The 24,528-nt window shown below is 37.7% G+C and overlaps 2 protein-coding genes across 3 annotated transcripts; one reads left to right on the plus strand and one right to left on the minus strand.

The window, feature by feature from the left end:
- Positions 1-9,165: 9,165 nt before the first annotated feature.
- LOC126263463 (lipoyltransferase 1, mitochondrial) lies at positions 9,166-12,350 on the minus strand. Of its 2 annotated transcripts, none has more exons than XM_049960567.1 (4): positions 11,675-12,350; positions 11,459-11,566; positions 10,692-10,905; positions 9,166-10,489 (listed from the first exon to the last, which is right to left on the minus strand). In XM_049960567.1, exons 1-4 carry the CDS (start codon positions 12,209-12,211, stop codon positions 10,098-10,100), a joined length of 1,251 nt encoding a protein of 416 aa, XP_049816524.1. In that variant the 5' UTR covers positions 12,212-12,350; the 3' UTR covers positions 9,166-10,097. The 2 variants fall into 2 exon arrangements, with proteins under 2 accessions (XP_049816524.1, XP_049816517.1); XM_049960560.1 differs by having other exon boundaries at positions 11,459-11,569.
- Positions 12,351-12,812: 462 nt separating this feature from the next.
- Positions 12,813-18,168, plus strand: LOC126263481 (cytochrome b-c1 complex subunit 7-like). Its single transcript, XM_049960577.1, has 4 exons — positions 12,813-12,928; positions 13,015-13,062; positions 15,647-15,816; positions 17,961-18,168. Exons 1-4 carry the CDS (start codon positions 12,892-12,894, stop codon positions 18,036-18,038), a joined length of 333 nt encoding a protein of 110 aa, XP_049816534.1. The 5' UTR covers positions 12,813-12,891; the 3' UTR covers positions 18,039-18,168.
- The last annotated feature ends 6,360 nt before the right edge of the window (positions 18,169-24,528 follow it).

The raw sequence follows: 24,528 nt of genomic DNA on the forward strand, positions 1-24,528 counted from the left end.
TTCCTTTCGAAGACCCTACAGTACATAATCGTTATGAAACTCAGCCAAAATAGCCGTGGGCATTGAGGCAATCGTCCTACACAAGAACCAGGTTGAAGAGACCCTTCTGGTAAAACTCCGTGCCCTGCTACGAGGAGAAGTCTGTAACTAGCCTTTTTTATGGTATCAAAGGGCCGGCCGAAGTGGCCGTGCGGTTAAAGGCGCTGCAGTCTGGAACCGCAAGACCGCTACGGTCGCAGGTTCGAATCCTGCCTCGGGCATGGATGTTTGTGATGTCCTTAGGTTAGTTAGGTTTAACTAGTTCTAAGTTCTAGGGGACTAATGACCTCAGAAGTTGAGTCCCATAGTGCTCAGAGCCATTTGAACCATTTGGTATCAAAGGTATGACAACTGCATAGGGAAAGATCAGGACTATGGGGCGGGTACTCGAGCATATCCCGCTTAATTTGGCGTAACTCCTGCATAACAACATTTGCAATATGGGGATGTGCGTAATCATGGAACAGCGGCACCCCTTGTCACACCATCTCACAATAGCGGTTTTCGACACACGTGCTACCCCATACACATTTTTCATTTTCCGATGGATGTCAACCGGTGTTTACTCTTCAGCAGCCAAGAAACGAAAAACAGCACGTTGAACCCGTTTGGACGCATCAGGTAATAACTTCGTCATAGTTCACGATTGCGCATTTACATCACGCTCTTCATAAAGACAAGAATACCACACCAACCCTTATCTTCATTTCGGTGCTTATATACCTGCATCGGAGTCGCACTACGTTGCACATGTGCTGCAGCAATGTTCTCAAATGGAAACTTTTTGATTGCCCCTTATATCTCTCAGCTTTCAGTGTCACTACACGGCAACGAGGTTGTGTAATTTCATTTAGGTGATAGGGAGGGTCGGGACTCGGACCACCCCTTTGGCTACGTCCTTGGTCGCGGTATTACATATGAGTACTGACCGAATTTAAAACGCTGCCATAATCTACTCATTAAGAGGTATAGCCTTACATTGAAGTTTTAAATAACAAGTAATAAGTTAGAATCTGTGGATACATCCTCAGGCAGCGTAGATCATTGCACACAAATTTCCCACACCATATTCATCCAGTATTTGAGAATGTGCACATTTAGCGGCTTCCAACACACTTTATACATAATTTCAAATCTTTTAGAAACTTAATTTCGTTGACACTCCCCATAAGACAATGAAAGGGAAAAAGTTTACTACTTATAACATTTTCGCTATTCATGCAGTAGAATTTCAGCATCAGGTATGACGTTTTAATTTACGACTTTTTTTTATTACTACGTTATTCGCAAACACATTTTGCATACAGTATACACATATCCCATTGAATGTTCCTGCAAAATTATGTCATTATACAACAAATCGCCCAGGAGATATGACATCATAAACATTGAGAAGCGTGAAAAATTATCTTTTCTTAAAACGAAGTGCAAATTACACAGAATATATTCATCCAGTATCTGATAATGACAGCATTTAGTGACTTCCAACAAACTTTAAACATACTTTCTCTAAACCTTGTAGAGCAATTAGACGTTTGACTCTCTTTATAGTTACATAGGAGTTTGGTTCTTTAAAGAATGGGGAGTGGTGGGGGGGGGGGGGTTACTGGTTACGCCTAACTACCCCCTTCCCCACCCTCAGCAAAGAGCCGGTTCGAGAACATTTTTCCACACAAGAGATTGATCATCCGATGTCCCCCTTCCCGCCCCTCCCTCTCCCCTTTTCTCTCGTACACTTCCACCCGTGTCGGTTTCCGCCATTTATTGTGGTAAGTACTGTAATCTTGCACTTGGGCGCCCCGCTCAGTTTGGCGCTCCATGCGCCCGCTATTTAACAGTGATACGCCATGTACAGAAATCTAAAGGTAAGCACACACTTGTATACAAAATCGGGCGACTGTCTATAGGCATTGTAGAGGGACTTCTATAGACATGTAGCTTTGCAAGGTACAAGCCAGTCTAGATACTTTGTCCCGTGTACGCACCTGAATGCCTTATTCCTCGATATTTGCTAAATGTGACTGGCCTTGACGGGGTCGCGACTTTTACAGTGACAATAATGGACAGTGAAAGAAATCGAAAGAGCAGACATTGATGAACTCGTTTGGGGAGGGACCTCATTTTGGCAGTAATTTACTTTCAACTTTGGAAGTAGAAGACAGCATGTATATACAGCATTCACTGGTCAGTGATACTTAATATTTTTTGGTCAGTTCCTTGATAACCAACTTCTTGTTGTTGCGATTTTTATATTCGGAGTTACTAACTCCCCACAAACATGATGATACGTGAAAATCTTCAATCTGGTGGAACACTTTCTCCGTTGGCCACATGTTCATACGCGATGTTTAACAAAAAGAAAAACAAAAGTACGGTAATCAGAAACAAACGAAGCGTAACTGGAGACCATGTCTACCAACGCGCCCACACTACGAAATGTTGCGCAACATTGTCAGGAATTATCTCGCGAATCCCGGGAGTCAAAACTTTGTTCCAAAAGCGTGCCTATAGACAAGAAACATCTCTCAGTTGTCTATATACAAAATCACTTGATTGTCTATAGAGACTGTCTAGATATAAAACTCGCTCGACTTTGTATACCAGTGTGCACAAGGCCTGTGGTGCCTCCCCATCTTGGCGTTCCAGGTGGCAGCTCATGACACTTGGAGGTCAGTATCATGAGGATTAGCAAAAGCATATAAGGTTTTGGGTTCGGTCATCATACATCACCAACAGCCTTCAGCTATTATTCAAAATTCTTTGAACATTACCTATGAATGTGCTAGTAACACAGACATATTTCCAATCTCTTGTGTTCACTGAATGGATGGCACTGTTCCTTTTAAACACGTTCATGTTGTTGGCTATAAATTCATATACAACAGATAGAGTGCAACAAAAGTGTACTAATTCACCAACTTGGGTGTCTCTGTGGCTCACTTACAGCCTGAAAATATTCTTTGTATCAGGGCTGAGTCTCCTGAAAATATTATCCTATATTACTTCACAGAGACAAAGTAAAAAGCCGCGGTATATTACTTTTACAGACTGTGGACAATACCCTAGCTCAATTCAACTTGTGAGAGAAAGTTACGAATAATCACATCGGTGGGAGTTTACCATCTAATCCGAGATCTAGCACCTTCTGTTATAGTAACCATAGGCCAACTACAACTGTAACAGTTTTAATATCTGAGCTGAATGTCAGGATGAGCAGAATGATTTATAAGAAACTGAATATTGGCATATAAAGGCTAGACCAACAGTTGGTTGTCTCTAGTACATGATTTGCTCTCTTAATCAGTTCCTGACCCGAATGTATGACAATTACGCTTAAATCATCTGCAAACATTTCAATTGCACAGTTATCTGCTACAGATCAAGGGAAATCTTTAATGCATAACAGCAAAAAAATTAAAGGAACCCTCAGGAACAACCTGTTACAGAAATGGTCTGTCAAATACTGAATCATTTCCTGTTGTATAAGTGTGGAAAACAATCTTCTCAAATAAGAACAAAACAAACTAAATGACTTACCCTTAATTCAGTTATTATTTTATTTTAAACACACCATGGTCTACACAAGCCTTCATGCATTCATGGAAGATGCCCAGTATCTGCAGTATTTTTCACTGACTCATACAAGGAAGAGTAGACTGTCTGGAAAACTCAGTAGCCATTCTTATAACTTATATTAGAAGAACAAATGATTAAATACAGGGACACAGCCCTAACCTTTACTTTTTTCACAGTAATTGTCCATAATATTGTTGCTGCCACAAACTCAGAAGACTGCATGGTTCTGTGCAGGGATTCAGTATTTGAAACATTGCGGTGTTGGACATCTAATTGTGACAACACTCATCATTGAATCGTAGAAGAGGCTGCCTCCAAACAGGCAGCTACAACTTTGAGATAAATGCATCAGCAACATAGTGACTGGAGTTTTAACATAATATACCAAGTCCAGGTTATTGTTTAAATTGTCCAGAATAGTCAATTGGTTGAGCAGCAACCAGTTTGCTGTTCTGAGCGTTCATGCAAGCAGCTGATTTTATGGACATTTCTTCATCTGAAGTGAATTCAAAATGGTCTTATGGTCATTTTAGTTCAAGTATTCCACCATCTCCCATTGAAAAATGTATGTAAGGGCAGATGGGCAAAATGAATCTCAAGGATGTATCCCGTTGCAGTGCTATTGTTATCACTCACTTTTAAGAGAGAACTCCACTGACAACATGAGATTTCCAACAAGTCATTGTGGAGTACCACAGTACATTATGAGCATTGAAAACCCTTATAAAGTGAAATCATTGGGGTAGTGGTGAAATAAGTGTAATGAGTACCTGTCTGTCAAAGGCTTCTGAGTCACAAATAAGGGCAACAGGGTGTTATGTTTCATTACAGTTCAATTAGTGAGATCATCCTGTCTGCACAGACTGATCCATTCACCTGAGGGGCAATCACTACAATTAAAATATGTCCTCTCATGACAGCACAAATTCTGTCTTGTAATGCAGCATCACAAACTAATGTCATAAAAGAGCGAGAACTGCATGGGTTTAAAAGTCAGTAATTATCTGTATTTTAAAGTTATTTCAGAGCATTAGTAATTTTTCAGGGGCTTCTGGATGACAGAAGGCAGTGATGCACAGTGTGGGACAAGTATCAAAACAAGAGGTGCCTGGCAAAATTTTCTGGATTTCAGAAATTTCTGCAATAATTTAACAGCAAGCAGATGTCTTACTATTCACTGTCAATTGTCTATACAGAAAAAGAATATCTCAATAGAAGTTGTACCTATTCTTATTCAGTTTGTACAGTTATATTTGGATTGGAAAAGTTTATCAGTTTTATATGGTGGACTTGCACTTGTTGGCCCTACAAGCAAGAGTGTAATAAATGTAAATAACTAAAATGTTGGAATTAGTTATCTACTCAAGATAGATAAGTGAATACATCTTCAAAATATGTTGCGTTATTGTGCCAACAGCCTTGATTTTATACAAAACAAAGAAAAGAATGTTGCTTACTATGAAATGATGTAAAAATATTTGTTTTTTCAAGAAGTAGCCAGTACATACATACATGGATTGCAATTTCTTAAGCTAAGAGGCTTCTGTGGTGCTACCATGTTTTGCAATTTTCCCCCCTTTTTCAATTAGTTAGTTAGTTATGTGCTCCATGGATCAGTTTGCACGATAGATTGTAATGACGTGGAATGAGTCATTATACATTCACATCAGAAATCAATTTGTATGTACTGTTACATTGTTTTTTTATTTTATTTTTTACAAAAAGAACAGAATATATAGAGATGTGAGTTAGTAGTTTCTACCCACCGTCTTTTATTCATAACAATAATAGAAATTCTGCTACAGAATAGAAGGAGATGACTAGGAGAAACTTTCTCAGTTTGTTATCAAATTTTATTTTACTGCCTGGCAGACATTTTATTTCATTGGGTAAATGATCAGAACTTTTTATTGCAGAATTGTGTACCTTTTTTTGTGCTAAAGGCAACCTTAATGTGCAGCAATGAATGTCATTTTTCCTTTTCGTATTGTAATTACATACCTCATTGTTCCTCTTGAACTGTAGTGGATTATTTACAACAAATATCATGAGAGAATAAATATACTGTGAAGCAGTAGTCAGAATACCTAACTCCTTAAACAAAATGTGTACAAGATGATTGTGGATGAGCACCACATATTATTATCGAGGCAACTTTTTGCAGAATGAAGACTTTCTTAAAGATGAGTTACCCCAGAACATTGTTCCATGACATTATTGAATGATAATATGCAATATATGTCAACTTATTCATCTGTCTCTCCTCAAGATTTGCTATGACTCTAAGCACAAATGTGACTGAACTAAGTTGTTTTAGGAGTTCCAAAACCTGATTTTGCAATTTAAATTTTCATCAGTAATGACCCCTAAGAATTATGAAATTTCCACCCTATTTATTAACTCCTCCCCATGTGTTATACTTACCATTGGTGAAGTATCTATAGATGTGCAGAACAAATATGTTGTATCTTTATAAAATTGAGGGTGATGTCATTCGCAGAAAATCAAAGATATTTTTCAGAACTTTGTTTATAATTCCTTCTGTTTCTGCATGTATTCTTGGGTTGATTGTAATACTAGTGTTATCTGCGAAAGGATCTAATTCTGCTTGTTGTACACTAGGCAGAAGATAGTTTACATATATGAGGAACAGTAGTAGACCTAAGATTGAACCTTGGGGACCCTCACATAATTTCTTCCCTGTCAGTATTATTTCCCAGGCTATATTGCTTGAATTACTAAGTACAACTTTCTGCATTCTTTTGGTTAGATATGACATCAATTGGTTGGCTATACAATCAATCCTAAAATGTTAATTTACCTAGGAGAATACTGTGATTCACACAAATGCGTTATAGAGGTCACAGAAAATACCAACTGTTGCTATTTTATTATTTAATGCTTCTAATATCTGGTTAGTGAGCATGTAAATGGCATTCTCAGTAGAGCAACACTTCTGGAACCCAAACTGTGGTTTGCTGAGGATACTATTGTTGCCTATTCTAGAATACACCACTTTCTCAAAAATTTTGGAGGATGATGTCAGCATCTGATCTGAAGCTTTAAGTCTTAATCGAAACAGCAATCGAATCAAAACACTTGAATGGATAGATTGAAATTTATTTGTCAATTTTGTACACTATTAAACTCTAAAACACTGGTGTAAAAGAGGATGATATGGCAGAAACAACAACCAGCTGCATTCTATTCTCTTGTAGCAAGTCTTTTGACACAAGCTAGTTTTTTAAGCCATTGGGTGCTCATCACCAAATGATAAGACTCACCAGAAATGTTATTTTGTGAACTACAAGAAAATTTATCAGTAATGCTTCAGTGTCATTATACAGTCTAGAAAGTTGTGTGAAACATTTTATGAGAACATCCATCTTTCATAAAAGTGGAAACAGCTTGTGAAATGCACATACTGTCTAGTGTCTGTTAAAGACATGTTGAAAAATTTAATTATGATGTGAATAGAGGATGGTGTACTCAAGATATCCATCCCTCTCTAACCAAAGAGCATTTAGCAATTACCTGAAGCAAGCAGACTGTTACATAACATTCAGCAATCACTGTGTTTTGTGTGTCCACAAGAATATAGATTTCTACAAGGAAGGCAAGTTCTGGTTTGGCTTCCAACACATAACAACATAAACATACGTAGCAATCTATGACCAAAGCACGTTTCCTTCGTGAGTTATCCAGTGTATTTCTCAGATTTCCCCATCGTGGTTTTATGTGGGAGGAAGTAATATGTTGCCTGACTTCTTCGAACATAATACTCTTGGAATTTCGACAGTAAAACTCTCTGTGATGAACAAAGTCACTATTGTAGCATCTGTCATTGCAGTTCTTTAGTAGATCAGTTACATCTTCTCTGAATTCTTCCAAAAATGCTCAGCTGAAATTCTGCTTTTCCTACAGTTAGTTTTATATGGTTGTTCCACTTCAAATAATGAAGATATACACATGTAATGGTTTCTGCTGCAATCTGTCCATTTTTAATTGATCTTTATAATATTACATGTAGGCAGTCTGCAATACTTTTTTTCTCATAGCATCAGTGTGTTCTTGAGCCACTATTGCTTTAAGATGTCCAGAGTGTGGATTGTGTTCCAGATTCACAAAACCCATTTAAGTGCTGCTCTTGAAGGATCTCTGACCCCAAAACCATATGCTGAAGAATAGTGCACTATTTTATAATCAAGTCCTTTTAATCATGATAACTCAGTGCATGAAATTCCTGTCATATGAGGTCCACTCCTCAACATCTTGTTGCCAATTGATGCTACCTCACCTACTCCACTCTTCCCAGTGACTTTGGTCATTTTCGGTGTCATCTACAGGCTCAAAATAAAAAGTTGCTCATATCTGAAGAATTCGACAGTAACAAAACCTAAATTGAATGTGCAAAAACAAAGCCAATTAATCTCCAGTAAAACAAATACAGCAGAAGATGGAGCTTTTAGAACACATGACAAAAAGAATATGTGACCCATGGTTTGACAAACTGAAAACTACAAAACCCTTCTGGAGCAAAAAGGACTAACTAAAGATTATCAAGCTCAGTTGCTACTTATTGCATTATAGTGTATTTTGTTAGCTTCCAAACAGAAGCTGCCACTCAGAATATCAATTACAGCAATGTGAAGTCTTGAATGTAGAAAAAGATAATGACAGGGCAGATGAACATTCTACTTATGAACAAGCTGTCACTAACCCAAAGGCTGGTTTGTCATAATGGTGCTTTACTAGGCATGGTCCTATTGGGGGTGATGTGCCATTGCCTTCTTCTGACTATCAAGAGTAGTGTTCACGTGACAGATGATCACCACCAGATTTTAGAAATATCCGAGATGCAATAAACACAAAAATCTGAATATAATTTTATTGTATTTTTTCCTCTAGCCGATATAACAGACTGAATATGTTCCATCTCACACTATCTCTCTGATCCCTCTGCTCATGTCAATGCAATTTTTATAAAATAAATAAAACTACATTTCACAAGAAGAGTGCTAAAACAGCATACTGCCTTATCTTTTGTGGAGACGAACTGTTTAATTTGCGAAATGCAAATGGATATTGTAGTTTTAACTCTTAAGAAACCATTGCTCCCATTCTGATTTGTGATTATCCAGTTTCAAATGTGAGACATGTATGTGTACGTATTAAAAGTATAAGAACAATATGTCAAACCTCTGGTTGACAAAAAAGAGATATCAACAGGAAGATTTTTAAGGGGATCTACCGACACTAACACTCCAGGTTTCAGTAGACATAGGTTCAAATATTTCAGTCATTCTGCTCAATTTAGATATTTGGTAACTTAAGTAGTTTGACTATGGAGCACACCACATATGTAAAACTGAACATCATGCAGTTTGTGTAATTTGTGTCGAGTTGAACTTAAATGCATATCATTTGCTAGGCAAAGATGGAAAGAATGTGTGGAAACATTTCTTCATTGTTCACTAATCGCAAATTAGTTGTTAAAAGTGGAGTGGTGGATAATTAGTTCCTACACTCTCACATAAAAAAGAAAACTAATTATAGAAAAATTAAAAACTTTACTTTTCATTCCAGTTGTTACAACTGCCTATATAGTTCTCAAACAGCACAGTACTTAAAATTAGTAATAGACATACATTTCTGTGTGCATATTATATCACAATGATTTTCAGTTCCTTACTTTAAAAGTTTTACATGGACTGACAAAACAGAAAAAAAATTATAATAAAAAGCAGTACATTAATAACCACACATAATTAACAAAGATTTGTTACAAAATAATAACTACAGTATACATACAAACCACAGATAACTGTTTAACTAAGGCTTTTGATATGATGTATTCTTGTGAACTGTATTTCAACAGCCAAAAATAAAAATATTTAAAAATGAAAATGGGAATTCATAGCCATCCCACATACAATAACTCAAGGTGGCAATCACCAGAAAAAAACTAATCAACACATAATATACAAATATTTGAAGACAGCTACAAATCACAAAAATGGACAACTTTACATTACAGAAAAAGTTAAGTAGCCTGTAAAATAGGCCAGTCAGCAATAAATACATATATTAAGGCAGTGATATTTCTTAAATAGTAACCAACAGTCCTTTTTTCAGAAGGACTTAAGATTTTTATGTACAAGGAAAGCATTAACACTAAGCACCAGTTTAACACATCATCTGAATGAATTTTGAATAAATATTTTGTTACTCTTGCAATTATTACAGTTCTTATGAAGCAAGAAGTTATGATACAGAATAATAGCATAAATTGTGGAGAATCTACGCGAAGCAAAACCCACTGAATGAATTGTTTACAGCAATTACACTTCCACACAAAACATGATTTTTGATCATACTATGACTTTTTCAAATAATATTTTACTCCAACCGAGGACAGTTGACAGTAGCAGGAAGTGAAAAAAGATTGTCTGTGGTACTACTAATTACAGTTACACAATTTTTCACATTGAATGTATAGCATGCTGCCTACGGTTCCCTAAAAAATCATTCTTTCCTACTGCTACTGTGTGTACCAGATCATTCTCGTGAAACTTCATGGCCTGCAATGAATTTTCCAAAATGAAGACAGCTTCTTCAGAGAAACGCCTTCCCCTCAGTGATGTGACTACACGAGCTTCACCATGAAAACCATTAGCAGATTTAATGCCAGGTGGAACAGTCAGTGTCACGTTTTGAATAATGCCCTTTTCAACAACCAGTGTTATTTTTAATTCCTTGGTGCTTTCTCCAGTAGTTTCCTGACACACAGGAAACGACCGAGTTACCTCAAATTTTGGTGTCTTTCCATAGCACCAGTCCCAACTGGAAAATTCTTCTTTTATTTTTTCCAAACCTAAAAATAGAGGCATATGTCACTACAAAGTCATTCACAGTACTAAGTTGAATTACATGAGTTTTTAAAAAATGTTGGCTATTCTTGAACTTCAATTGCAGAAAAAGCTTAGGCTCTTAATTATAATTCTACAAGTAGTATGAATTCTTCAGACACTTAAACTTAACATTGTCTGAGAAACTTGCTGGTTAAAGTTCTATACCTGGAAACCAGGACTCTGTGGGATTAATCATCTGGAAACCACGTTGTTTAGAAATTTGCTCCTTTCCACCATCTTCAAATGTTATTGGACATGTTCTTAGATATTCCCATCCAATGGCAGAGAGCAATTTACCAATCTTGACTTGTCTGTTTATTTCACACAAGTTCATAATGGGAGCAGGCACACTCTTTGTTGCATTAGTTGATATTCCCATCTGTAGCAGAAAAATTATTGTTTAAAATATGACAAACAAATATAAACTCTGAACCTATGCAGGTAGTGATAACACATACAAAAAAATAGTATCAAACTACAAAATGCTATTCCCATCACAGAGTTGATGATGTGCATATTGAAAAGTGACAGCCATCTATTCCAACATTTTAGACAAAACAGAAAGCATGATAATACAGAGACAAGACAGACCCAGAATTACATACATTAAACTATAATAAGAGGAAGCGAGAATGTTGGAAAAACTTGCTATTTATTATTGAGACTTTCCCCTCCCACTTATATGGTACTCTTTAAACCTGCAATGTTGTTCTCAATTTCCATAGTTAATAGCTTATACGGGATGTAGATGGTTTGGTTCTACAAGGCAAAGTATCCATGACGAATTTTGTTTCAAATTTACCAGAACACACATTGACTTAGCTATGTTTCAGAGACAAGATCATAAAATTTCTGATAAACTAGTACTACAAAGAGAGAGAGAGAGAGAGAGAGAGAGAGAGAGAGAGAGAAACTGTTACTGAAAAACTTACGTCTTGTTTCAGGAGCGATTGCCGCAAGCTGATTTTGTTAACATCAACCAAGAGCGTGCAGTGGTGGTATGCATTTGGACGACCCAGTTTTGATGCTGTACCAGAGATCTGCTGTTAAGGTTAAGGAAGATACACAAATGTAACCATATTTATACTAACGTGAATTATTGCAAATATGATGACTATCAGATTGATAAACAAGCATTAAAAGGATACTTTGTAATTCTCTTCGACGATAACATCTTCTCTGGGAGATATCGAGGTTTCAATTCCCCATTCCCTGTACAGCGCTCTACTTATAATTTCAAGGTTGTTTCTTCGATTGTACTTATTTCTTGGTGTGAAAAAGGTAAGGTTCAGGTTGCCACGATCGTGATACACTGTGCCGCCTCCGCTGTTACGCCTCGCTAGTTCAACTCCCTGGTAAGACAGGTTTGCAGTGTTTGCTTCAAGCCATGGGTTTTGATGTCTCCCAATTACAACACATGGTGAATTACGCCACAAGAGCAAAACGTGGTGGTTGGTAAAATCGAAATTTTTGTACAGCCAATCCTCAAGAGCAAGATTTGTGAAAACGTCACTTGATTGAGAAATGAACACAGACTTCGTCACTGGTGAATTTTCTTCAGTCTTTTCAGATGCGCTTTTAGAGTAACTGTTCTTAAGCATACAACTGCTGAAGACACCAGAGCTGCTTCTCGAAAGAGAAAACTGGCTTGTCTTCAAAACATTCTTGCACAGAACAAGAGCCATTTTCTATCTTTTACAAAAAAACCTTAAGTCCTTCGTTACAAAGACAGGCGCTTCTAGTGTGTCAACACTTAGAATATTTACAATGGCAACAGCACACAATCCCAATGTTATGGTTCTAAGTCCACAACTACTTGGCGGACAGCAGAAGTTACTGTACGTCAGAGTCAGACGAACAAAGAGAAATCAGATGGTCGTGAAGAGTCTGCGTCTGGTGCAGCCACTTCCAAGTCTGATGCAGCGTGCAAATACGGTACCTGATTCCAAGACAGTCTCTAATGTCTTTTCGCATCCCTCTATGCAGTTCCAGATTGACAACTAAATCCAACTAAGTCCAACAAGTTCTACGAATCTGCTGTGCGTCGAAATCCAAAGCACACTGGTTCCCACCGCCCACTCAGAAGTGTAGTAGCGATTTACTAACAACTTTTCCGAAGGCTCACAAGAAACTGTACGCTGTGTTACGGAAGCACGTAGTTATATACTTGCCCCAATCAGGTTATCAGGGATGATAAGAAGTTCATCACACACTGAAAGCCATAGCAACAAGCAGGAAGGATGGATACAGATGGCAGCAGCTTCTGAGTTTGCTCATCACTTTTCGATTAGCGGTAGTGTTCTGTATCGACTTCGTTATACTCCGATCCTAGGATATAGATCGACCTGTCTGTGCAAATTGCAAGATGGCTGCTGTAGGTTCGAGGAGTGTTGGGTTTATGGGTAAATCTCGAAAAAATTGTATTTCATTGATGTAAAATTTGTGTTTATGTCGTACAAATGAAAAGAATATTTAATTTTTGTTCCAGGCGCCGTACGAAAATGGGCGTACAATCTTTCAGGTTTCAATAAATATGGTAAGCCTCTGTTTATTACTGACGAATAATATGTAATTTATAAATAGTGCAGGGGACATTGTGCGCTGTGTCGGTTCTTTTCAGTTTTTGATGAGATCCTTTTAACCTACACAATACCATTCAACTTATAAATATCGTGTCAGAGCCTTTTACGCAGTTTACGATTAACCTGAACAGTTAGACTTTTTGGGTACGATTTGTTGTGTTAAAAGTATAGGAGAAACATGACCTCTGCTAGTAAACCTATTACCCTTCGATTCTACGAAACTGCCACAAATAACAAATTATTAATATGTATTGGTGAAATAAAAAGTTAATTTCTAATTGTGTGGCAGTAGTGTTCTACATATCTCTCTCACGGTACTGAAGTTGTTTATTGAGTTGTTTTGGAGTTAGACGTATGCAGAATACAAGCGTTCTTCAGTATCAAGCAATGGAAATTTTTAATGGGTTGATTAGTTGTTATGTAGGCGTTACATGATATCCAATGGAATGTTCAAAATAAAATATTGTGCAATACTTGAAAAGCTGTTCTTGAAAGCTTGGAGTCGTGTATTCAGTCGAACATTTGAGAAATTGCCCCCCTCATTCTCACCCACACCCTTTCTTTACATCACGAACACCTTCCACCTGACAGACTGGTTTTCCACATATTACATTTTCAAATCAAATGTAAGTTAGAATTAATAATATGTGTATGAGGCACCTTCTGTCACACATGCAGTAACGTACAAATTATGACTTAAAATGTAAATTATTTAACTGGTAATAAAGGCCACAAAAACCTGAAAGTATTGCTCAGTAGTGGTAATGCCATATTAAAACAATAATTACACAGCTCAGGCTGTTCCCACTGCAAGTATCCAGATCATGAGCAAAAGTTACACATTGAAAATTCCCCCCCCCCCCCCCCCCCCCCTGAAATCTTGGTTAAGTTTTAAGGTGACAATTTGCTTGAGAGCAAAAGAGGTAAAATACAGGATAAAGGGTTATGAGGTCTAAACTTTAGGCACAGTTTCATTATTTAGATGAATTTACGCATGTAATAGACGTATTAAAGCAAACACCTATGTATTGTATGCACAAACTAAGTTGGCACTTGGCGTATTAACCGGCCGGTGTGGCTGTGCGGTTCTAGGCGCTTCAGTCTGGAACCGCGTGACCGCTACGGTCGCAGGTTCGAATCCTGCCTCGGGTATGGATGTGTGTGATGTCCTTAGGTTAGTTAGGTTTAAGTAGTTCTAAGTTCTAGGGGACTGATGACCACAGATGTTAAGTCCCATAGTGCTCAGAGCCATTTGAACAATTTTGAACTTGGCGTAGTGGCTAGTGAGAGTAACCAAAAGGCGTTTTCTATTTACGGATGCTCCCATCAGCTACTGTGCCGAATGTCAACTTGATTTGCGCATATAGTAGTTAGTGTACTGTTGTGAACTTTTGTACAAAAATAAATTGGTTGTATATAGTTAAATCACATTGAGACTTTGGCAAATCAGCCTGTAATAATCATGGGTAAGAAGACATTTGGATTGGTAATCAGCACCTAATCACATGACGAAACAAGGTCGGTGTTGACATGGCAGAGTAATATGTCTTTATCAATGTATGCAGTGCAACATAATTACATATTTGTTAGGTCTGTCAGCACAGATAGCCATTAGAATCCCATAAAGCAACATAGAATCTGTGGTACACAGCTTTGTTTAGCATGTTTCCTGCTGGCAGATTTAAGAAGGGGGAACAGATGCAGCAAAGATGCCACCACAAAGACTGCCACGATGTGAGAAGTTGTGCTGGGGAACAAGCCATGCCTTGCCTGGCCACAACCCTGGCACCTTAAACTGCATTTAATGCATTTTCATCAAATGTATTGACATTTAATTTCCATCACATCAACTCAGTTTTTATTAGTATTTTGTTGTTTAGCACCATCTACTATTGATATCTGATTCACTACAAACTGCATGACTTCTTTCCTCGTAAGGTGTGGTTTGACCCTATCTATACCAGATGTTAGCTTTGACCCATTAGACAATGATATTGTGGTGTGTGACGTCATATGAGCACAACAGAGAGAGAATGGAACACACTCAGTATTTACAATGTAGATTGTAATAACACTGCTCAGTAGTGCAGCCTGAGATCTAGGTTAAGTTGGACTGAGAGCTGTCAGAGTCAACAAATGTGTGTACAGTATCTTCGTGTGTAATGACATCATCCCTTTGTGTTGCTAGGTTAGGTCAGAAGACTCATATTTCACACATACTGGATTTTGAGGTGTAGTTTGTCTGAGATTTTCGTTATTAAATATCATTTAAAGAGCAAGAGGACAGAGTATTTCTGAAGAAGCTATCTGTATTTTAGAAGATTCAGTGCAGGTCATGAAGTTTCATGACAATGGCCTGGTAGACACAGTAGGCCAGAAGTTTCTAATTATGGTCACTGCTCTATGTTTTCAATGTTTCACTCAGAATGTTGGAGTTATTCTGTATTTTACATGTTTGATCTTTTGGGCAACAAAAATTATATTCCTGGATGAAATCTGATAAGTAAGATTGTGTTACCAATGTGACTAATTTAACAGGCTTACACTATGATGACTGCTTGGATGAGTTGAACCCAGATGTGGCTGAAGCACTGAGACGATTGCCAGACAGCATAAAAGATGAAAGGAACTTCCGTATAAACCGTGCTCTGCACCTGTCAATGATAAAGAAGTATCTCCCAAAGGAAGAATGGACAAAATATGAAGAGGTAAGAAAAGGGAAGCTGTGTGAGAGTAATAGCAAAAAACTTTAGATTAAACAAACAATCTATTTGCATCCTTTTCATTCTTTAGTTTTAAATAATTAAGGCTCCCTATTTTAAGCAATAGTAGCTCATTTTCTTATTTTGCCAGCAAACTTTATTACAATTGATGTTAGTTTCTATAAATATTTGAAATTACAACTGATGTTAGTTTCCATAAATATTTGAGTAAGTGTACATTTTGCTGTCCTGTCTAAGAATGCTGTTCTTTTCTGTTGTATTGATTTGAAATATAGCAGCTAAAATATTTTGCCCTATTTGAAAACTTTCACTTGCATGTAATGGTTTTCAGACCATTGAAAGTGTGGGTTAGATTACGTATAGCAGCTTTCAGGTCAGCAAAAGTTTGTCATGCTTACCATGCAACAGCTTCAGACGGGTTAAACGTACCTGCAGAGATTTAGTATGTACATGATCATTCTTTCCCCACCTAATCGTAATGTTATTATTTGGGAAGAGCATTTTTTTTCCCATGATGTCACAGACATCTCAGAACAAATTACTGAAATTGGGGTTTAAGTGCACTTCAGCAGCTCTTCCTCTGCATGCTGCTCTAGGTAATTTGTGTCCATTAGTCACAGCCAATGGAGTAACTGTATACTGTACGCAGTGAGAATCACTGTACCCAGTAACTAGTTTCGGCAGAAGATATACGCTGATTACTTTTATTTTCAGCATGGGTAGTGCAAAATTAATTATCACTGATCTGGCTATTGTTGATTATAGTGTTTGTTGCTGTTTTTTTGGGTGAATTTCTTGTATTATGACAGGATTTCTCAGGTATTGCTTAGCACAAGCGTGTCCTGGTCTTGCGGTGTCACTTAGCAGTCACTGTCTCCCCGCTTTCCAAAACTACATGACATCCACACTGTTCCAGAGCATTGTAATCATCACCTTCCTAGCAGGTAATGCCATCTTAAACTTATTTATCTTTGAAGAGGAGGGTTTTCCACTCCACCAACAACCACTTACTTGTGGGTAGTGGATCCACATTTCATCACTGGCGACAATGTGGCAAAGAAAACTGTTTCCCTCTGTGGAGAACTATAACAAAAGTTGCAGGCTTGACCATGATGGGCTTATCCCATTGTTGGTTGGTCAGATTTCATGAAACACATTGGGAACAAACTTTCCATTACTGCAGAATATCATAAACAATGTGACAAACGCTTCCAAATGACATACCCAGTACTACTGTCATACGCTGTAACACAATCTTCCTGTTGAATCAGCTCTTCCCATGAACTCTTCTCAAATCTGTTGGTGCTGTGCTGGACTACTGCAATCCTTGTCAGCGACATTTATTCTACAGTCCGCAAACTTTGAACACCGTTCTGCAACATGCTGCTAAGACATTACCGTCTCTCTACAAACCTCTACCAGCTGCCGGTAAATTTCAGGTGCAGTTACATGTTTGCCCACAGAAATTGAATAACTGAGCGGATTCCTTTGCAAGACCAGTTTTCCAAGTGGGTAACATTTTGTATTTACCTACAGCTAGTGGGGAATGTATATGGTGGGTGGCAGAAACTCTGCTCAGTTGCCAAGTGCATGTATCAGAATTACTGCACAGTTACTAATTTCTCCACAACACACAAAATTCCTGGAATATTGGCCTCATAACCTTAGTTTCTGATCAGTACTTTTTCTTTCTGGAGGTTAAATGAATGAAAGTGTTCCTTTCAAAAGGTTGTGGCACGTTTCCTGCTGTATCCTTGTCCTATACAAAGTAATGATCCTGATTGGATATAAATGCTCAAATTATATATATAAAGAAATCTTTCAAAACTTTTTCTGTGTGGTAGAATGTAGGTGCAATAAGAAAATAATACTTACAAGCTTATGTTGTTATAATGGATAGTCGTTGCTCAGTTTTTTTGGAAGATGCTTTTACTGTTGATTAATAGGTACAACAATTGCAAAGTTTTTAGAGTAATATGAATAACAATTTTTATTTTGGTCTCTCATACATAGCAAATAGTAAATATTATGCAGCCACTCCTACGCTAACAAGTTTTCATTGTAAGGTTGTGTGATGATAGATCACCCACATTATTATTTAATAAACTAATATAAAAATTATTTTACAGGATAATAAGTACCTTCAGCCTTACCTTCAAGAAGTCGTAAAAGAGAGACTAGAAAAAGAAGAATGGAACAAAAAGTGAATATGAATCACTAGCAGAGAAAATGAGGCACATTTTTAGTGCCTGTACTGTTTGGTTATTTATAGCATGAAGGGCTCATCAAATGTTGTGAATATGCTGTACATATTAGCGTAATAAATTATCAAGTTTACCTATGTGTTACATTGTTCGAATGTGAATGCCAATTCTGGGCTAATGTCTAGATCATAGCCAGTAGTAATCACATTTGGTGTTTCTCTACTGCTCATGAGTTGGCAACATGTCAGTTTCACTAATGGGCTCATACTTTCATGTAACCAGTCAGAGGCAACAAAAGAGAAAGGGAATTTGTAGTGCCAATATAGAAACCATTCTCTTCTTCGATATTGTCACCTTTTTTTCTTAATATGTGGTGTTCTTGAATTTGTGGTGATATTGGGACCTAATAACACAGCTTCAGTTTCAGCAGACAAATATTTTTGACATACAATATCATGAATATCATTGTTGCACACACGTGAAGTGGTGACTATATTACAAATTATGAGGTTATGATTAGGCTGGAATGGAGCCAGTGAATGTGAAAGCTAAAATACCTGGTTGTTGTGACAGTCTGATCAGTAGCTTAGAATCATGCCAAGGTTAGGTTGGAATGAGACAGTTTTAGTCCCAGAAATTAAATTAATGATCTTTATTTCTTCCGAATATGCCATGAATTACATGGTTGTGGTTAGGTTGTATTGTAATAGTACCACTTAAATTAATAATCTTGGTTGTAAAAATATTTACCTGTTTCTTCCGAATGTGTTAAGTTTTTGGAGGTTATGAGAATATGACAATATTCCTTCAAAAATATGTCATTTGTCCACTGCTTTCTCATTGGCTGCATAGAACCGGCACCTGATGCTCCCACTTTTCTACCCATCATACCTCACGGTGAGCGCAGACAACATGCTGCTCGACACATGTAGGTACCCCCTGGTACTGATCTTGACTTGAACCCCAGTTGAGTTTTTCAGTGAAAAAGTAAAGCTGAGTGCAAAGATCTGTTACAATACTGTTGTCTTTTAATAAAAATTATAGTATTGGTGGTATATACTTGCCTTCCTCCCACTGTTGAACTGATTCAGCCAGTTATTGGGGCTGTTTGATGTGGAATCTGACCCGCATTGCAATTTTGCATTTTTCATTTTCACAAATCATTGCCAAAGGAGCAACAAGTGATAAACAACAGAAAGGTCATAGAGCGAACTGGGGTTGAAATGCGGATGTTTGGAATTTCAGTCTTATGGGTTAATGATGGGAGAACTTAAAAAGTCCTTGGCTTTCTGTAAGCAAACAAGAAGCAAATTTCTCTATACACTCATATTCCTGACACACATCATAAAGACATAAAACAAATGATGCACATTAATCTTATGGTTTCACTTTAAAAATTCAGTGTTGTTTCTCCTCCCCATGGAGTTTATCGCCAAGGGATGGAGTTAATAGACTTAAGAGTTCCAATCATGCAAGTTTGCATTTTATATGCATATCATTTTGTAAATTGTATCACACTTCAAAACACATTCTGTTTTAATGTAGTCATTATAATAATGTGGCCTAACAGTGAGGAGGATTTGATTCACATTCCATTCTTCTTAGAAATAGTAAATCTGACTAAATTGAAATTTACTCTTCATGTGGAGTGCTAGAGTCATTACATTGAATACAGTAAAACACTATAAAGATGAGAGCAAACTTAAAATGTGTATGAAGCATTATCAGTATCACAGAGAGAGAGAGAGAGAGATAAACCTAACAGAGTTCTGCGATCGCCACATATACATACTGACTGGATTCATAGCACTGCCTGCAGAGAAAACTCTTGATTCTTTGAGACATGCAGGAGAAAGATAATGTTTCTGTCAGTGTTTCCCCATCACTTCCTAGAATGACAATGTAATACTAAAATCTGGTACTCCTGGAGGCCAGTGATGATGTGTTCTTTAAATTTATATTTGATACTTCCAGATATGTGACCATGTAGGACCCACTGAAAACCATAGCATGACGCACTAAATTATTACAGAATCTCATCTTTCTACACAATGAAAAATTTCCCCTACAGTATTACCACATGTAGCTTACAATCAGTGCATCACTGGATTAGGGTCTTTTTAAACAATTCCATATCTCTGAAAATTCTGTTCAATGCTTGGTGCATGTTGAACTAGTGTTGAAGTCATCAAATAAAGAAGCTTCATAGTCACTTTAAAGGAGGCTTCAGGAGATATCATTCCACTTGTGATGACATGAGCCTGACTGCTAAACCATTATCATGTAGTAGGTGCCTTCTTGGATGAACAGTAGCTTGGGGCAGCGGCACAAAAAATGGACCTTTCATGGGCAATTATACACATTTACAGGCAGAGACTTGTTTGGGTAAGGAAAATGCTATCTGCAAGTCTTTTAAAGTTATGTAAAGCACTTCAATTCACTCAATACACTGCAGCTCTGATGACAGGCTTGGAGCTGGTGTGAATTTTCATGTGCCGAAATTTGCACTTGGCTTTAAGTTTTACTGTGAACAAATGGCTCGATATAGTGCCAGTCATATCAGATTTAAATTCATTTCTCTCTGCATTCTAAGAGTGGCACATAACATCTTTATTCCTTATAGTGTGTGTTTAAGGCCTTTTGCTGAGAGGAAATTCATACAATTTTTAAGATTTCGATAGACATTGTAATTCCAATCTCATAGCATCAGAACATAGAGGCAAATCACGATCACAATAAGAATTCAGGAGATAGGGACACCAGATGCATGAGATAGGAATGTGACATGGGCACCAGCACTGGCAATTTCATGTAGCACATGATGATGAAGACATGGAGGAGTGTATTGGGAAGGAATAACTTACAGGATAGGGGCATTACTTAGAAGAAGGTGTGGTTTCTGGGTGAGTGAAGTAAGATTAATGGAGCAGGGTGTGTGTGTGTGTGTGTGTGTGTGTGTGTGTGTGTGTGTGTGACAGGGATCTAGCAGAGACTAATGCCTGGTGTTACAGGAATGATTAGATTAGATTAATACTAGTTCCATGGATCATGAATACGATTTCGTAATGATGTGGAACGAGTCGAATTTTCCAATACATGACATAATTAGGTTAATTTAACAACATACTTAAGTTAATATAACAACTTTTTTTTTTTTTTTGATAAATTATAACATTCTTTCATAATTGTGGAAATAGAGTTTGCAAAATTTTGTGCAGAAAATTCCTGCAACTTGTAGAAGAAAAAGAATTCATGGTAAAAGTAATCACATATTGAAATGGTTAACCTTAGAACACTAAGGGGGTGGGGGATGCTACATTGTTAGTAAACCATCGTAAAGTTTACCTTATATGCAAAGGAAGCCGTAATCTACAGGTTATGCATTACTTAATTGCCATTATTAAGTCTCCAGTGATATGTTACACACCAAATTAAGTACATAATTTCCTGTTTTGTACTAAACTGCCATCGTAAATTTTATGAGAACTTTGTAATGTAGAGTTAAATGTTAAGTCACATAGTTTGTATGTCGTATGTATGTTAATTACCAAAGTGTTAAATAATATCAAAGTGCTACACTACTAACTGTAACAAACATCACAGTGCATACTTTACACATACTTAGGAAGAACTTGATTCACCAATTTTATACTCAACATGTTTTATGTCACATGTGATTCACAATTAAGAGTCAGATAACTATGAAACAAAGATTCTAAAACAGCTTGTTGTAGATCAGAATATGTATCACTTCACACCTTTCAGAAATTGCAGAAATGCACTCTGTTTCTGCAAAAGAAACACATAACACAGATGTGAGGTGTCACTGTGAGCTAAGTGTAGTGTGTTTGACTACTAATAAAAATGAACTGGGACCCAGATAATGTTGGTTTTGAGTAAATGTTGGCAGCAGTAGGAGCCAAAGACTTCTGGTACAATGAGTCAGCATTAGTCTTTCACCAGTTTTGGTTCAAATGGCTCTGAGCACTAAGGGACTTAACTGCTGAGGTCATCAGTCCTCTAGAACTTAGAACTACTTAAACCTAACTAACCTAATGACATCACACACAACCATGCCCAAGGCAGGATTCGAACCTGCGACTGTAGTGGTCGCGCGGTTCCAGTCTGAAGCGCCTAGAACCGCTCGGACACTCCGGACGGCCCACCAGTTTTGTCAAAGAGGGCAAAGGAATGGGCATAGGTACAAAGAACGCTCTGGTCCATAGGTCGAAGAATTAGTAATGACCAGTGGCACAAGAGTTCAAAAGGCAATGGACACTACAACATTAAAGAGACATAATGTGTATCCATAGACATGGGGCACTGTCATTGTAAATGTGTTGTCATGATCTCTCTCTTGGCAAAAGAGGAGTAATGTTCGATGCATCCAGGAATATTTTTGAATAAGCCCCACATGCTACATTCTAATTGGTGTACACCACAGGAAGCTCAGCATTCATTTGCTGGGTAAAAGCGCTGTTGAGAGGGTGAGGACTGATGAGCACCACCAGTCCTCTGTAACCATAAGCTCTTGGCAGGCTTCAATAACTGCCATGTGGCATGGTGTTGGAACATTGTGTCAGGGAATGTGGATCTTGCCCTAACTGCCCAGATCGTAAAGCTAGTAAAATCTCTATTAAAAAAAAAACATCGATATCAAGATATGCTGTACACTGATGAGGTGCATGGCTGTTGAGGTGGAACAGTCATTAGTAGGGAAACTGCCACACCTCAGTTGTATAAGGCTTCACTAGGAAAGTGGGGCTCTGTCTGAGTGGACACTTACATCCCATGCTGCTTGTGGGACTATGGTAGAACCTTCAAACTTTTCTATTTTAACTCACATTGGAATGGGTGTACTACTGGTGGGTATCAATGCCCAATCTAACTAAAGGGTTCGAGTTGGCAGTCCCGATACAGCATTTCATTCACAGCCTTTTGTTTCTTGTAACAAAAATGCATGCTGCTAGTCAGAATGTGCTTTTTAATACTTGAAAGGAAAGAAAGCAACTATGAAAAAGTTTCACTTTTCTACATTCAAAAGCGTTTAGAGGTTACTGCTGCCGTTTTAAAATCTGTCGAGTGATTGCAAAACGGGAGACTGTTGGTTGAAACTTCTAGTTCCCAACAAGTAATGAACCTCTAGAAAGATAAATGCGTGAGGGAATATGCCATCAAAACGGAGCTACACAACTGCTTGAACTACAGCAAAGGTGTGTCAAAAAACGTTCACTGCTTATTGACATTTAAATATTGGTAATTGGTTCTTCAGTGGGACACTCTTTGACCATAGAATGTGGACTTTTCATAGCCGTGAGCTTCCTTTTGAATAAAGGAATGTTTGACACCCTCTAACTCCCTCTGAATGCCAATTTATCTGAGGTCCCAGAAATATTAATTGCATTTAGCCCTAGACTCTGTCACAGAGGAAATGCACAATGGAAATATAGCTACCAGACTTCATCTTGATCGAGCAGGGATTAAACTGTACTGAAGGCTTCCTAATAACTTTCTCTTACTGGGTGCACAAGGTTAGTGATCACAGGAGGGGGGAAAGACATGCTAGTATGCACCCCAGGGAAAAGTTTAATGAAATTGATGCTTAAAGGACAGTTATTCATAAAGTGGAGTGTATGCCTGGAAGTCATTAAACATGGAACATGTATAAAATTCTGACACTATGGTTCTGTAAGGGTCAGCTGTACTAATCATCATTCAGCAAGAAGCAGGTAGGTTCAGGGACACAACATGAACACTCGTGCTCACACACAAAGATTCAACACATTCACACAATAACTGAAGATAATAGTCAGCATATTCTAGCAAAAGTTGAGTCGTCAAAACTGACATGTGAATTGCAGTGGAAAGGAACATGAAGCTCAGTTGGGATCACAATATGTACATGAATCATGACTGGGTGAGGAACAGGTTAGGCTCTTATCTGAATTGGTTAAATGCTAGCAAAATAATCATAATGAGAACCCCCATAATGTTTCTAACAGCTGAATTTAAAGATACAAAAAGTTTTTAACTCGAAAAATCTGAACTAACTTTCACCCAAAGTCACAGAAATGGCACATTACGAGCTCAGCAGCTCTTCTGCGACTGACTGCCTCTGTACAGAACCCAGTCTGCCTTGCTTCCCCCCTCAGAGATAGAAAAAACTTTGAGGAGGCAAACTGACCAATCAACAAGATGAATCTATCAGTTGTACCAGGCACCTTCTCCAATCAGAAAACAGGAGACACCACCTGCTTCCAGCTGTGCAACATTTTCCATTGGTTCAATGACTAAAATTTGAACAAACACTTGCTTTGTGCATGGGTCTGAAGGAACCAATTGAGAGGTCGCCCATGCAGATAAATCCCTGTTTGTGTGGCACCTCAAACCAATTTCGAAAATCAAAGTCAATTGCCAGCTGTAAAGCTGAACCAAGAAAGTATACCTAAATTCACCAAGTTGCATATGTTTGCCATTACATCCACATTCATTC

Source organism: Schistocerca nitens, chromosome 1 (genome assembly GCF_023898315.1).
Source record: "Schistocerca nitens isolate TAMUIC-IGC-003100 chromosome 1, iqSchNite1.1, whole genome shotgun sequence".
NCBI lineage: Eukaryota > Metazoa > Arthropoda > Insecta > Orthoptera > Acrididae > Schistocerca > Schistocerca nitens.